The 15,653-nt window shown below is 39.4% G+C and overlaps 1 protein-coding gene across 9 annotated transcripts in view; it reads left to right on the top strand.

Annotated features, from left to right (window-relative positions):
* The window catches only part of MAST2 (microtubule associated serine/threonine kinase 2), a 201,344-nt gene that overhangs the window by 26,841 nt on the left and 158,850 nt on the right, over positions 1-15,653 (top strand). For all 9 annotated transcript variants that reach the window (XM_033416477.2, XM_033416476.2, XM_033416471.2 and 6 more), the window contains exons 2-3: positions 2,126-2,273; positions 7,311-7,453. In XM_033416477.2, coding sequence (XP_033272368.1) covers positions 2,126-2,273; positions 7,311-7,453 — 291 coding nt within the window. The remainder of the gene's footprint in view (positions 1-2,125; positions 2,274-7,310; positions 7,454-15,653) is intronic.

Here is a 15,653-nt window from a genome sequence, read left to right as displayed (position 1 = left end):
TCACTTCCCTCCACCCAAAGCTGCTTACTGGGGTATTGCTTCTGTGAATGGCCAGCCCTTTTTGGTGGGTTACCAGCATTAGTGCCCAGACCCTGCTTTCTTCATGGTTTCTACTTGACGCATAGGTACTGTTTCATCCTCGACACACCAGTTGGTGGGAATATAGGCTGTTCCCTTGCTGCCTTCTCTTTTCGCATTGACTACTCCTTCCAATTCCCCTTTCTCCCTGCTCATTCGTGTTAGAGTTGGATGGGCACATCAGTAGATTTAATGGTACAGTGCCTAAATATCCCCCTTTACCCTTTTATCCATTTACTACCAATTTTTAAAAAAAATATTTTTATTTATTTATTTATTTATTTATTTGGCTATGCTGGGTCTTAGTTGCGGCATGTGGGATCTTTGTTGTGGCCTACTGGATCTTTTAGTTGTGACATGCGGGATCTTAGGTGCGGCATGTGGGATTTAGTTCCCTGACCAGGGATTGAACCTGTGTACCCTGCACTGGGAGCGTGGAGTCTTAACCACTGGACCACCAGGGAAGTCTCATTTACTACCAATTTTAAAAATACTTTTTCCTCGGGAATTCCCTGGTGGTCCAGTGGTTAGCATTCTGTGCTCTCACTGTTGAGGGCCCAGGTTCAATCCCTGGTTGGAGAACTAAAATCCCACAAGCCATGCTATGCGGCCAAAAAAAAAAGCCCCCCAAAATAAATGAAAAAAACCTTTTTCCTTTTCTCTTCAGTTATTTTTCATCAACTTCACTCTTCTTTTTATCCTGGGGTATTTGTAAATTATATTCTGGATGGCCACCACTAAACAATGTTTGTACTTTCCTGTGTGTGAACTCACTGGTCACAGTATATGACCCTAGAGGCTTTATTTATTTATTTTTAAATTATTTATTTGGTTGTGCTGGGTCTTAGTTGCGGCAGGTGGACTCCTTAGTGGTGGCTCACTGACTCCTTAGTTGTGGCAGGTTGGCTCCTTAGTTGCAGCTCACCGGCCCCTTAGTTGTGGCATGTGAGCTCTCAGTAGCGGCATACATGTGGGATCTAGTTCCCTGACTAGAGATCGAACCTGGGCCCCCTGTATTGGGAGCACAGAGTCTTAACCACTGTCCCACCAGGGAAGTCCCCTCTAGAGGCTTTAAAAAAAATCTTTTCTCAAGGAGGCAGGCATTTTTCCATTTATTTCCCACCCCCTGTGGCTTTATTGCCATGGTACTAGTTGCTTGTGTCTTGTTTTTCAAATGGCAGGTAACATAGATTTCAGTTATTTATTTCTCCTTATGCTTCTCATTTTGTCTTTGTACTGTCCAGGTCAGATTGATGTGCTACTTATCTGTGTTTGTTGTAGCTTCCTTCACTGAAATATAAAAGATAGGCCTCATTTGCCTTATTTTTTATTTTTTTACCCAGAATATTTTCTCATTAATGCTGCTAATTAGGTGGGTGTTTGCTTTAAAATGTCTGCATCTTGATGATGCTTACTGAGTGAGGAGGAAGTGGCATTGGGATGGGGTGGGATGGGTTAGACTAAAATAAAGGCAATAGGAAGGCACTGTCAATGCTTCATATTGTCTGTATATCCTCCATTGTACTATTATAATTTTTCATTGAAAACATGAGTTCAGCTCCTATTATAGACATAAAGAAGGCTCTGAGTTTTACTTTAGCATTAATTGAATGTTAGGGGTATTTCTAACTTTGTATGACAGGTAAAGGAAGGTCTATTATTTATGATTTTTTAAAAACTAAAATATACTTTTCTTTACTAGATATAGGAAGAGTGTGAATAAATGGAGAAAAGTAAATAAACATAATTAGACATGTACTCATTATGGATAATATATCCTGTCAAAGTGCCTTATTGTGTCACCTTGTGAATCTCATCCCCTATTTTTCCTTTGGCATTTTATACTCAATGTCCCACATCATTCACAGCATACCCAAACAGCTGTCACTAAGAAATTTGTTTCTGGCTTTAGCTGTTGAACAGGAAATATAAAATGTTGGTACTTTTTAACTGTAATGAATGTTGTAGAGATATTTAATATAAAGTTAGTTCTTATACTTTCAGAAAAGACATTAAAGGCTTATGTTTTACTTCTTTCACTTTGAAGGATGTGATAACTGGACTTAGTCCCCTGCTCTTCAGGAAGCTCAGTAATCCTGACATATTTTCATCCACTGGAAAAGCTAAACTTCAACGACAACTTAGTCAGGATGACTCTAAGTTACGGAGAGGAAGCCCGGCCAGTTCTTTTTCAGGTAAGTATCTAATTTTGTTTTCTTTTAACAGTTGTGGGAATGGGACTTCCCTGGTGGCACAGTGGTTAAGAATCCGCCTGCCAATGCAGGGGACATGGGTTCGAGCCCTGGTCCGGGAGGATCCCACATGCTGCAGAGCAACTAAGCCCATGTACCACAACTACTGAGCCTGTGCTCTAGAGCCTGCGAACCACAACTACAGAGCCCGCGTGCCACAACTACTGAAGCCCGTGTGCCTAGAGCTGGTGCTCCGCAATAAGAGAAGCCACCGCAGTGAGAAGCCGGTGCACTGCAACGAAGAGTAGCCTCCGCTCGCCGCAACTAAAGAAAGCCCGCACGCAACAACGAAGACCCAATGCAGCCAAAAAACAAAAAAACAAAAAAACCCCCAGAGTTGTGTGACTGTTTTGTCAATATTTAAGGGTATATCAACTGACTTGGCATCTTGACCCCTTCTTCTGTTGTAATAGTGTTATGTAGAACACTTGTGGGTAAGGCTGTCTTCCTTTCTTTACTGTTTCCCTGTTTCCTCATGGCATTTCTGAATGCTAACCTCCTGAACCTGCTGAGTATTTCCTGGTTGACCATTATCACTGGTTATTCCCTTTCAATATGATTTGCGCTCTCTGCTTACTTCTGTAGACTTCACAAACTTTGCTTCTTTTTATTTTCTTTTTTCTCTTATTTCCAAAACTCATTCCAAAGCCCGTAGTGCCTCCCCACCTCATCCATAGAAAAGTCTTAAAAAATTCAAAGGGAAAAATTAATACAAGGACATCATGCCCAAATAGGAAGCAATTAAAATGTGGCATAGTTTTAAGCAATCAATAGAGTATGGAAGAAAGAGAATCCATTTGACTTTAGTTGAAGAAGCAAATGTAATCCTATTACATTCCTTGGCCTACTGTAAACAGTTTTCAGTTTTTTATTTTTGTACCTTTTTAGGGCTATTCCCTTGGCTTTCTCTTCTCACTCTTCTATTGAAATTTTATTTTGTCAGTCATGTATTTAATCACATAGAGCTATTTCTTGTTTGTTTTTTTCCCATAGCATTCTGCTCTTCTTTTAAGGATGTATTTATCTTCTAATTCTCTATGAGTAAATAGATTTTTTATTTTTGGATTAAAGTTTTCTTTTTTAAGTTTTCTTTTGTTTCTGAATCAACTTTTTTTCTTTTGAGCACCTAACAACCAGAATCCATTGCTTTGCTCTGAGATGCTAATAAATCCCTTTTATACTGTGAGGTAATTGTCTGGCTACTGGGTGGTGCAGTGTGGGTATGTGGTTGTGTTTGACTGTTCTGTCTATAGATTTTCAGTTACTCTGATTTCAGCCTTATGTCTTACTTTATGTCCTCTTAGGTATCTAAGTACTGAGTACTGAACTTACCTGAGATTTTGCAGGACAGCCTGATGCCCCATTTAATTACAAGCTCCACTAAGCTTATTATACCTCATGCCTTTCTTTGCCCAGTTCCATTGGTTATGATTCATCTATATGCTTTAGATTTTCCCCAAATTTTGTTCATTCCCTCGTAGAGTGTCTATGTGTCTTCTCTGTCTCTCTTTCTCTCTCTGGTGATAGCCTTTATTTGTTTATTTATTTTGTTTTTATTCTCTCTCTCTTTTTTTTGGCCGTGTGGTGCCATGTGGCCATTTTGCGGGATCTTAGTTCCCTGACCAGGGATTGAAGCCGGGCCCCTGGCAGTGAGAGTGCTGGGTCCTAACCACCGGACCGCCAGGGAATTCCCTCTTTATTCTCATTTAATGGAGTTTCCTGGGGGACAAAAATACAAGTATGTGCTCAGTCAGCCATCTTTAACTGGGAATATTTCTTAAAAATATCCTTAAATTATTGTAAGAATAATAATTAGAATTTTTAAGAAGTTTTCTTTTTTTCTGAGTTATTTGTTTACTAAAGGGCTAGTTGCTCCATTTGTTCATATTGTTCCTTCTGTTTTTAAGTTGTTTGTGTTCCTCAGATTCTTGGCAGTTCTTGGTATGCTTCAAGCCCTGACCAGTAGATGTCCAAATGGGTTTCTTCTGCTGTTGTATAAGCCTCTTTCCCTAGCAGGCCCTTATTTTGAAGGGAGATAGAGTGATACTAGCCTTTGTATATGTGGATGGGGAAAGTTAACAAACTAGCTTTTCTTTAGGTTATATAGATCCTCATCTATAGGCAGATCGCCTGGAGAGCTTGGCAACATTTGCAGAAGGAAGAAAAGAAACTAGGCAGGCTCTGCTCTGGGCTTGTGGAAGTTTTGAGTACAGAACCATTATTATTTTTTGTGGAGCATTTTATGGAAAGACTTCTCATTAAAGCATGCATTTGAGAGCAGACTTGAAAGATAACTAGATTTTTTTTAATTGTGTGTTTCTGATCAAAAATGTAAAATATGCCAGTTATAAAAAATTTGAGTACAATAACATGCATCATGTCAAAAGTGAAGAGTCCTTCTTAATCTTTACTTTCTTCTATTTTCCCTCCCTCCAAACCATTTATATATACTCCATTATATTTAAATATACATTTAAAATTTTATATAAATATATATAAGCTTTATTTTAAAAATGAACATTGGAATCATAAGCTATATGCTTCCTTTTAAAAAAAATTTTTTTTTTTTTTTTGTGGTACGCGGGCCTCTCACTGTTGTGGCCTCTCCCGTTGCAGAGCACAGGCTCCGGATGCACAGGCTCCGGACGCACAGGCTCAGCGGCCATGGCTCACGGGCCCAGCCGCTCTGCGGCATGTGGGATCCTCCCGGACTGGGGCACGAACCCGTATGCCCTGCAAAGGCAGGCGGACTCTCAACCACTGCGCCACCAGGGAAGCCCCTAAAAAAATTCTTTTTATTTTTAATTTTTATTACATTTTGGCCGCACTGTGTGGCATGTGGGATCTCAGTTCCCCGACCAGGGATTGAACCCGTGCCCCCTGTGGTAGAAGCGTGAAGTCTTAACCATTGGTCCGCCAGGGAAGTCCCTATATGCTTCCTTTCTGCTATTTTCACTTAACAGGAAATGTTGAACATTTTTCTCTTGACTACATGTTCAGCTGCCTCATTATTTTTAATGGGTTCAGTATGTCATTATGTGAAGATTATAATTAACTGGTAATGATCATTTATCTTATTTACAATTTTATTATGATGAGCATTGCTAGGGAGACGTTCTGGTCTACTTTTTTTTCTTTACATTCCTATAAGTGGAATGCTGGGTCCAAGCATACTCAAATTAAAATCATAATAGGTTTTGCTAAATTGCCCTGCAAATAAGTTGCATCACACTTTGTTTGCAGTAAAAGGATATGTTATAGCAAAAACAAAACCCAAACCTCCTTTTGCTCATACCTCTTTATAAAGTGGGTATTTCCATGACAAATAGGATTTTGCCAGGAAAAAGAAGGGTTTTCAAGTGAATTGATGATCAAGATAAAGCCTGCTGAATATGCAGGGCAGAATATTTAAGTTGAATGAGTGAATGGGTTTGGAAAGAGTGGAAGGAGATCAGGCCAGGAAGATAATCTGGATTTACGGAGGATCTTTTTAGTGTTTTTTAGTGTTTTAAAAGTGTGGCTTAGGGGACTTCGCTGGTGGCTCAGTGGTTAAGAATCCTCCTGCCAGTGCAGGGGACACAGGTTTGAGCCCTGGTCCAGGAATATCCCACATGCCAAGGAGAAACCAAGCCCGTGTGCCACAGCTGAGCCTGCACTCTGGAGCCTGTGAACCACAGGTACTGAACCTGCGTGCCACAACTACTGAAGCCCGCGCACCTAGAGCCCGTGCTCCACAACAAGAGAAGCCACCGCAATGAGTAGCCCCCACTCGCCGCAACTAGAGAAAGCCTGTGCGCAGCAATGAAGACCCAACTCAGCCAAAATAAATAAATTAATTAATTAATTAAAAAAAAAAAGTGTGGCTTAGGACTTCCCTGGTGGTCCAGTGGTTAAGACTCTGTCCTTCCCCTGCAGGGGGCGCAGGTTCCATTGCTGGTTAGGGAACTAAGATCCCACTTGCTGTGTGGCGCCGCCAAAAACAAAAAACCAAAACAGAACAAGCAAAAAGTGTGGCTTAATTCTTTAAACAGTAGGGAGTCATGAGAAGGGAATGACGTGACCATGTTTGTTCTGATTAGATCACTAGCAGCAACGTGAGAATGGTGTGAGGGGAGTTGAAATGGGACTCGAACCTCAGGTAGAAAGTCATTGTAATTCTAGATGCTCAGTCTTTATAAGTGATTTTCTTGTAGTCTGTCAGTGGGATTAAGGCAGTTGGTCAACCTGGACTGAACACATGGAGCCTGGCAAGAATAGTATATATTCAGTGTTTGTCTTCTGGAAACCTAAGGGCCAAATTTGTCTAGGAAAAGCTGTCAGCTCCACTCTTACTGCATTGAGTTGGTGAGAAACTAGGTGGGATGGAAGGGACTAGAAAACTCCTAGCCTGCTAGGTTGGGTGTCAGGGTTGGGCCCTGGCATGATGGTGGATATTACAGAGAATTTATTTTTTTAAATATTTATTTAATTTATTTTGGCTGCGCCAGGTCTTAGTTGCGGCATGCATGCAGAGTTCCCTGGCCAGGGATTGAACCCGGGCCCCTTGCTTTGGAAGCGTGGAGTCTTACCCATTGCACCACCAGGGAAGTCCCTACAGAGAATTTAAAATAGTCATCAACTCAGTTCAGTATTCCACTTGGCATTTCTCACCACCACCAATATAGTTGGAATTTTTAGAGGGCTGCAGATTCTAAAATGGATGTGGAGGGACTTCACTTTGTTTTGGATCAAAGTACTTAAAAAGAATATATATATATATATATATATATTTGGCTGTGCTGGGTCTTAGTTGCAGCATGCGGGATCTAGTTCCCTGACCAGGGATCGAACCTGGGCCCCTGGAATTGGGAGGGTGGAGTCTTAACCACTGGACCACCAGGGAAGTCCCTGGATCAATGTACTTGTAATCCACTTGATATCATTGTATTTTTTCATTTGTTAATTAATAATTTGTTAATTTTCCAAACCTTGTTGTTGAAGGTAAGCAGCTGCTCCCCTTGTCTGGCAGTGTACATAGCAGTGTGGGACAGGTGACTTGGCAGTCTTCAGGAGAAGCATCAAACCTGGTTCGAATGAGGAATCAGTCCCTCGGACAGTCTGCGCCTTCTCTGACTGCTGGTTTGGTAAGTGTTAGTACAGATGGTCCCTTGCTCCATGAACAAATTCTTGGTTGTCATTCGTCATTATTGCATCTATTATTTTCCTTTTTAGGGTTTGGCTAGTTTCATTTCTCAAAGCGAAGTATGGAAAAGAATGGAATTTAATAGACTGTATTCTGATTGCTCTCATGCTGTCACTGGTACTGATTATATAATGAGAGTCAAGAAGAAGACTCAATATGATTCTAACCTTAATGAATAAATTTCCTGAGAAGGAGCTTTCTTATAGAAATGATTCTAAATCTTGTGAAGTTGTGTTGCTTCTGTGTACAGCTCTGTGGTATACATATTTAGTACATGAAGATAGGGAACATGTTTTGCACATAGTAGGCAGTTCAGTATATACTGGGTGAAAAGAATGAGACTTTTCTTTGTCTAGACTTTGTATAGTAGACAGGACCTAACAGAGGTTACACTGTGCAGTCTGGGCAGGTTGTTTTCTGCCTATTATTGCATCTTGTACCCTTTTACCCTCAGTGGCCCTGCCTCTTTACTTAGGGGACCCGTTAACTTTCTGCTGATCTCACACTCTTACCTCTAAATGTAGGACAAGGCACACAGTAATTTTCAGGGTACAATAACAGAAGCTTGTTCCCGTTAAAATAATCTTATCTACTCTTTGGGACCATAAATCTTTTGGGTTGGCACATAGGGAGTAGAAAGTTTTGTCCATTTGTCCATCCTGGGAAGTGGGGATAGGGGAAGAAGTCTGTGACTTTTAGGCCACAGGGACCATCAGGGTCATTTGTGGAACTTCCCCAACTTTTTATCTTTTTTATTTATTTATTTATTTTATTTTTGGCTGCGTTGGGTCTTTGTTGCTGCGTGTGGGCTTTTCTCTAGTTGCGGTGAGCAGGGGCTGCTCTTCATTGCGGTGCGCGGGCTTCTCATTGCGGTGGCTTCTCTTGTTGTGGAGCACAGGCTCTAGGTGTGCGGGCTTAAGTATGTGCAGCATGCGGGCTTAGTAGTTGTGGCACGTGGGCTTTAGAACGTAGGCTCAGTAGTTGTGGTGCATGGGCTTAGTTGCTCTGTGGCACGTGGGATCTTCCCGGACCAGGGCTCGAACCCATGTCCCCTGCATTGGCAGGCGGATTCTTAACCACTGTGCCACCCAGGAAGCCCCCAACTTTTTATCTTGAAAATATCAAACCTACAGAAAAATGGAAAGAATGGTACAGTGTATACCCAATTAAGCTTGCTTAGATTGACCAATTTCGTTGTAACTTTACATTTTGCCACATTTTGTTTAATCTGTGTGTATGTATATATTTTTTTCCTGAAGATTTCAAAGCAAGTAACAGACGTTATGCTACCTCCCTCTTAAGTATTTCTCCTAACATCAAGGACAGTCTCCTAAATAACCACAATGTATAGTGGACCCTTGAACACCACTGGTTTGAACTGGCTGGGCCCACTTATATGTGAATTTTTCCCAATAGTAAATGCTAGTACTATAGGATCCATGATTGGTTGAATCCTGGGATGCAGAACTGTAGATAGGGAGGGCCAACTGTAAGTTTATACTTGGATTTTCCACTGCATGGAGGGGTGGGGAGGGTTTGGGAGATGTCAGCACCTCTAACCCCTGCATTGTTCAAGGGTCACCTGTATTGTCAGATCCAAGAAGTTTAATATCAATTTAATATAAAAACCATATTCAAATTTCCCTGCTTGTTTTCAGCATGTCTATTAAAGCCCCATCTCTCCCCTCTTTAACATCTGGAACTTAAAAAAAAAAAAATCCATGTACCGTCATAGAAATTTTGATCCAGTGGGTCTGGGGTGGTCCTAGGCATCCGTATTTTCTTTAAAGCATTATACCTACTTCTAGATGCACTCTTTTGAGAACTACTGCCACTAAGGTAAAGCTGAATGTTTCATTTTAAGGTGGTTTGTTGCAGAGGAAATTCTTGGACTGAGTTTGCTGAATTCCTAGCTTAGGCCAACTGAAGTAGAATATTCCTGAATTAATTTTTTTTTAAAGCTTATTGAGACATAATTCACATATGATAAAATTCACTCATTTAAACCGTACAATTCAGTGATTTTTAGTATATTCATAGATACATGCAGCCATTACTGGATTCAATTTTAGAACATTTTCATCACTTCAGAAAGAATTCCTATACCCTTTAGCTATCACCTTCATATTTTCACATCTCCTTAGCCTTATGTAACCATTAATATACTTCCTGCCTCCATAGATTTCCCTGTACTGTACATTTCATATAAATTGAGCCTTATACTATGTGACCTTTTGTAACTAGCTTCTTTCACTTAGGACGATGTTTTCAAGGTCCATCCATTGTGTAGCATGTATTAGTATGTCATTCCTTTTTACTCCTGAATAATATTCCATTGTATGGATATGCCATGTTTTGTCTGTTTGTCAGTGGATGGACATTTGGGTTGTTTCTTCCTTTAGACTATTATGAATAATGCTGCTATGAACATTTGTTTACAATTTTCACATGGACAGTTTTCATTTTTCTTGTGAGTGGAATTGCTGGGTCGTATGGTAATTGTTTAAATGTAGCAGTGTTTGATAAACTGCAGTGTATGAGATTTTTGGTTTCTTCACATTGTCATCAACATTTGCTATTATTTGTCTTTGATTTTAGCCATCCTAGTGGGTCTGAAGTGGTATCTGTGGTTTTGGTTTGTGTTTTCCTAATGACTAATGACATTGATCATCTTTTCATGTGATTATTGGCCCTTTGTATGTCTTCTTTGAAGAAATGTCTATTCAGACTCTGCCCATTTAAAAAATTGGGTTATTTGTCTTTTTTATATACGGATTTGTAAAGTCATTACTTCTTTAGACCTGAATCCAGTTACTTCTTTCCTCCCAGGGATCTGCCTTTTGTTTCCTCCTGTGCCTTTCTTTCCTGAGCTATTTGCTTTCTTATAGTAACCTCAGCTAGTTCCTCCTTTTTCATTCTCCTACTCAAGGATTTCCAGTTGGGTATTTTATGTTTGGTGGCACATTTGATAGTATCGAATACTTTTCCTGCTTTGACTTACTTTACACTGAATATACCTCGATGCCACCCCAGCTTCTGGCTGTGGCATTTCTGAAAAATCTGTCCTATAACGTATTCTTGTTGTTAATAGAGTTACGGCCCTATATAGTCCATAGACCCAGCCTCCAGAGAATTTTTGGGTCAAAAAGATTCACATAATAACAACAAAAAACAATTTAAAAGTAACATAACAACACTTAATAGAATGTTAATTATGACTTAAAAGGAACTAAGGAGACAAGAATTGTGCTGTGTATAATTATTGGGGAGATAATTTGCAGGAGGTTAGATTTGACCAGACTCTGGAGAATGGATAGCCAAAAGCCTTAATGTAGCAAATACTTTCATTTTGACGACACCTACGTGATTGTGTTTATGAGGAGACTTTTTTCTTCTCCCTCGTTTCCTAGTATCTATTGAGAAGATTTCTCTGAAGGCCCATCTTCCCCATATATATAGTGACAATGATTCCAATTAGTGGTTTCCAGAGCATGTATAAAAAGGATCATACAATCATACTACTATATGGTATGTTACTAGGGATAGGGAAAAACTTAGATGACATCTTGTCCAAGATTAATTATTAATCTTAAGATATATGTACATACATATATGTTAGGGAACCGCTGACCAAAACCGCCCACCTTGGCCAGGCACAATGATAACCGCTTGTGTGAATTGTCTCACAACAGGAGGTTCTGATAAAGAACTAGGTGCTGCCACCCAAAAACTAACCAGGAGAATTCGGGAGGGGCCTAAAGGAGGGAGGACACGCCAGCCCATAGTATGTCTTGTAAAACTAACCCAGAAGAATTCGGGAAGGGCCAAAAGGAGGAGGGAGGAGACGATATGTGCTGCCAGCCTCCCAGAAACCCTCACACTTGGATCCATCTTGGCTGAGAGATGTGCAAGCCACCGGAAGGACCCTGAGTCAGACCAAATAGGAGCCAAGCAAGATGATTGGCCAGGGACAGCTGGAAGCTAACCCCATTGCTATAAAACCTGAGACTGTGAGCTATGTGGCAGAGCAGTTCTCCTGGGTTCCCTTATCCTGCTGCTCTCCGCCCGGGCACCCCTTCCCAATAAAGTCTCTTGCTTTGTCAGCACATGTGTCTCCTCAGACAATTCATTTCCAAGTGTTAGACAAGAGCCCACTCTCGGGCTCTGGAAGGGGTCCCCCTTCCTGCAACATATATACATATCCTTTTATGATATAAATTATAATATATATATAAGATATTTACATATATATCTTAAAATACATATATAAGATTGTATGTATATAATCTTTAAAATAAGGTTAGTTCCTTCTTTGCTTTCTCATGAATATGTCAAGTAGTATCTGCAACTTTGATCTTTGTCTGTGACTCGCTCCATCTGTTTATCCTTCCTCTCTGTTCCCCTAAACCTATTCTTCGGTTGTTCCCTGTCTTGTTAAATAGCACCATGACCCACCCCACTCCCTGCCCCAGTAGTAGAAAGCTAGAGACCTAGAAGTCTGTTTTGACTCCTCCTCTGCCCTTACTCTATCCCCATCCAATCATCCATCAAGTCCTAGCTCCCAACATCTCTGAGTGGTTCTTCTTTTTTTCACGAGGGATGTGGCCCAGTTTAAGCCACATTTGCAGTCTCTTGGATCATTGTTGGGGGCCTTGTTACTGTTAACCCTGTATTCATTCTTCTTCCTTTCCAACCACTCTCCACTCTAAAGTCTATTCTTCCAAAACCACAAATCTGATATGTCTATTCTTACTCTTTTAGTTTTATCTTCTAAAATGTTCATTTGGTTAATATTTATCCAGCCGTAATGTTTAAAATCTTTCCATAGCTTCCTATAACAATTATTATAAAATATAGTAATAAGTAATTATTGAGTGGATGTGTTTTCATTGACATTAGCAAATTGGTAATGAGGCATTAGAGACAGAGACCACAGATGGAAAGATTAGGCTTGGATGCTTTTTCTCTGAAATCAGTCTGTTGGATTCAAGTAATTTGGTACAATTCACTGGTCAGGTTGACCTAACCAGTGAATTGTACCAAATATTGACATTTTAATAGGAGGGCTGTAAATCCCAAGAATCTTTTAATTGATAGTGTTTGACTAATTCTCCAAATATACTTTTGGGATTCTTTCTTTACTTTATTGGCAGACATGGCCTTCACAGGAATGATGCCTTTATAGGACTGATCATTTGCAAGGAATGGCTCTTTCCATCATCATGTTCCTAGTTGACATGTAGCATTGTATCTCCTACATAATAGGCAATGTATAATTACTTACTGAAGGAGTAAAGCACTTTTGGAATACCTTCACTAATGTTATAGCTGGTTGGATTAATACTTGTTTGAAGTATAATGTCCACAAAAGAAGGTTGATTTGGGCTTCCCTGGTGGCACAGTGGTTGAGAGAGATTAAAGAATACTTAAATGAATGGAAAATATGATATGTTCATGGATTGGAAGACTCAATAACATTAAGATATAAATTCTCCTATTGATCTATAGATTCAATTCAGTTCCAATCAAAACCCAAGCAGGACTTTTCAGAAAGTGAAAAGATGATTTCAAGTTTATATTGAAATGCAAAGGGCCTAAAATAACCAAAACAATATTGAAAAAGGCCAGAGTTGGAAGAATCGCCCCACCTGATTTTATGAGTGTCTGTAAGGGTACAGTAATCAAGACATTGTGATATTGGTGTAAAGATAGACACACGAATCATTGGAACAGAATAGAAAGTTCAGAAATAGACAAATATGCAAGGTAATTTAATGGGGAAAAAATAGTAATTTCAACAAATGGTGCTGGAACAGTTTACATGGAAAAAAAAATGAACCTTGATCCTTACCCCATGCTATATACAAAAATTAACTTGAAATGGATAATTACCCAAATTAAGAGCTAAAATTATAAAACATGTAAAGGAAAACTGGAGAAAATTTTTGTGATTTTGGGTGAGGCAAAGGTTTCTTAGAACATAAAAGGCACAAGCCGTAAGAGGGAAGAATTTTCACTTTATCAAATAGTATAAAAGAGTGAAGTGTTCAATTTAGTAAGAATTTTAAGAGTTTAGGTTTAAAAAAGTGCATTCAGTGCCTATTAACTTGAGAATTGCTCTCCTTTCCACTCTTGGTTTCTTCTTTTTTGCAAGAGGAACGTGTTTCTAATGCCACCTAGTGTCTTTTCAAAGGTATGAGAATAATGTTTCATAAAAGATTTTTTTTTTTCTTTTTTTTTTTGAGGTACGCGGGCCTCTTACTGTCGTGGCCTCTCCCGTTGCGGAGCACAGGCTCCGGATGCGCAGGCTCAGTGGCCATGGCTCACGGACCCAGCCGGTCCGCGGCATGTGGGATTTTCCCGGACCGGGGCACGAACTTGTGTCCCCTGCATCGGCAGGCGGACTCTCAATCACTGCGCAACCAGGGAAGCCCCATAAGAGATTTTAAAATAAAAGTTGGGAGATTTTCATGAGATTGAAAAGAATATTAGAAGCCTAGTTGCTTGTTCTCAAGAACATCCTTAGTGAGAAGCAAAAGAATAGGCTAATTATTTTGCCTGAACAAATTCAGAGATGAATTTTGTAAACATTTTTATCATATCTTTTTTGATAATTTGTAAAGAAGTTAAGGTGTACAATTTTAAAAATAGTGGCTTCCATATTTAAAAAAAATTTTTTTCATCATTTAATCTTATTTTTAAATTAATTATTTATTTATTTTGGCCACACCACGCATCGTGTAGGATCTTAGTTCCCCATCCAGGCATCGAACCCATGCTCCTGCATTGGAAGCACAGAGTCTTAACCACTGGACCACCAGAGAAGCCCCCTTCCATATTTAAAAAAGCATTTAAAATTAAAAAAAATTTTAGATAAATTAGTTGATTGATCAGGACTACTGAAAAACATCTTATTGAATTTGTTGAGGGTTAGAATACATGACATACATGACAATGTTTATGCAAGTTTTTCATTAAGAAAGAAAGATGGTGTTATTAAATCACCAGTTAAAAGTTATAGCTACAGGTTTTGTTCTGTTTTGTTTTTGTTTTAAATCTTTTACAGAAAGTCTTTTAATCGGACCATTAATGTCATATATTGCTATGTATAAGTGTAATTAACAGTGCGAGGAAAGATTGCAAAGTATTGATATTTGTACATTCTATCATGTAAGCAAAATAGAAATCCTGGAGATATTTGAGTTGGGATAGAGAACTAATGTTTACTAGCCCCTGTACCTAGGTTTTTTTACATATATTCTTCTTTATTTTCTCAGGAACATAAATTTTCCTTTTGTGAGGTAGACATAATTATCCTCTTTTACAGGTGAGGAAATTCAGGTCTGCAGAATGAATTTGTGCATTCATTCCACAAATATTTATGAGGTACCCACTATGTATCACCACTGTACTGGGTGCTCAGAATACAACGATGAACAAAACAAAGTTAAGTACTTTGCTGTAGGATAGTGGGTGAATGTCAGAGTACGGATTCAAAACCAAGTCTGACTCTGAGGTCTATTTCAAGACTTGTAAGTGGAGAGGCACGTCTTTAGCAAGTTGGGTGATTTGAATTGCACTTTTTTGCTGGACTTACTGATACTCAATTTTCTCAGCTATTCAGATATTGAAGATTTTGATCAGGATTACATATAGGGAAAGTTTTACTTGGTTTTGATTACATAAAAATTTCTCTTTGAGTTAAAAAGACTTTCTCATCTTTAGAGTATGCAAATAAGTTGAAAATACATTTAATTTTATTCCACATAAAATGGTTTTGGCTGGAAAAAGAACAAATTATGATATAATAAAGAGATATAGGCAGGATGTAGTGAAATGGCAACATGTACATAGTACCTTCTCCTTAATAATAACCTGGTGCTGTTACCAACCCTAGGCCTGAAAGGGTGAGGGGAAGAAGTGATCCTTGGAACTTGGAGACAGAGGAGCCTATGTATAGAAAGTGACCTGACAGTTGGCATGACTTGTGGTAGTGTGATGCAGCTTGCCTAACACAACCCTGCAGCGACCAACCCAGGAGAATGAATCTCCTCCACTCTCTCCCTTACCCTCTGTTCTTTCTCCGACCTCTTGCTGGTGCTACCTATTGGCTGAACCCATCTGGACAGAAGAGGGCAAGG

Source organism: Orcinus orca, chromosome 1, assembly GCF_937001465.1.
Source record: "Orcinus orca chromosome 1, mOrcOrc1.1, whole genome shotgun sequence".
Taxonomy (NCBI): Eukaryota; Metazoa; Chordata; class Mammalia; order Artiodactyla; family Delphinidae; genus Orcinus; species Orcinus orca.
Note: the sequence above shows the minus strand (reverse complement) of the source record. Positions and strands in the feature narration are given on the sequence as shown.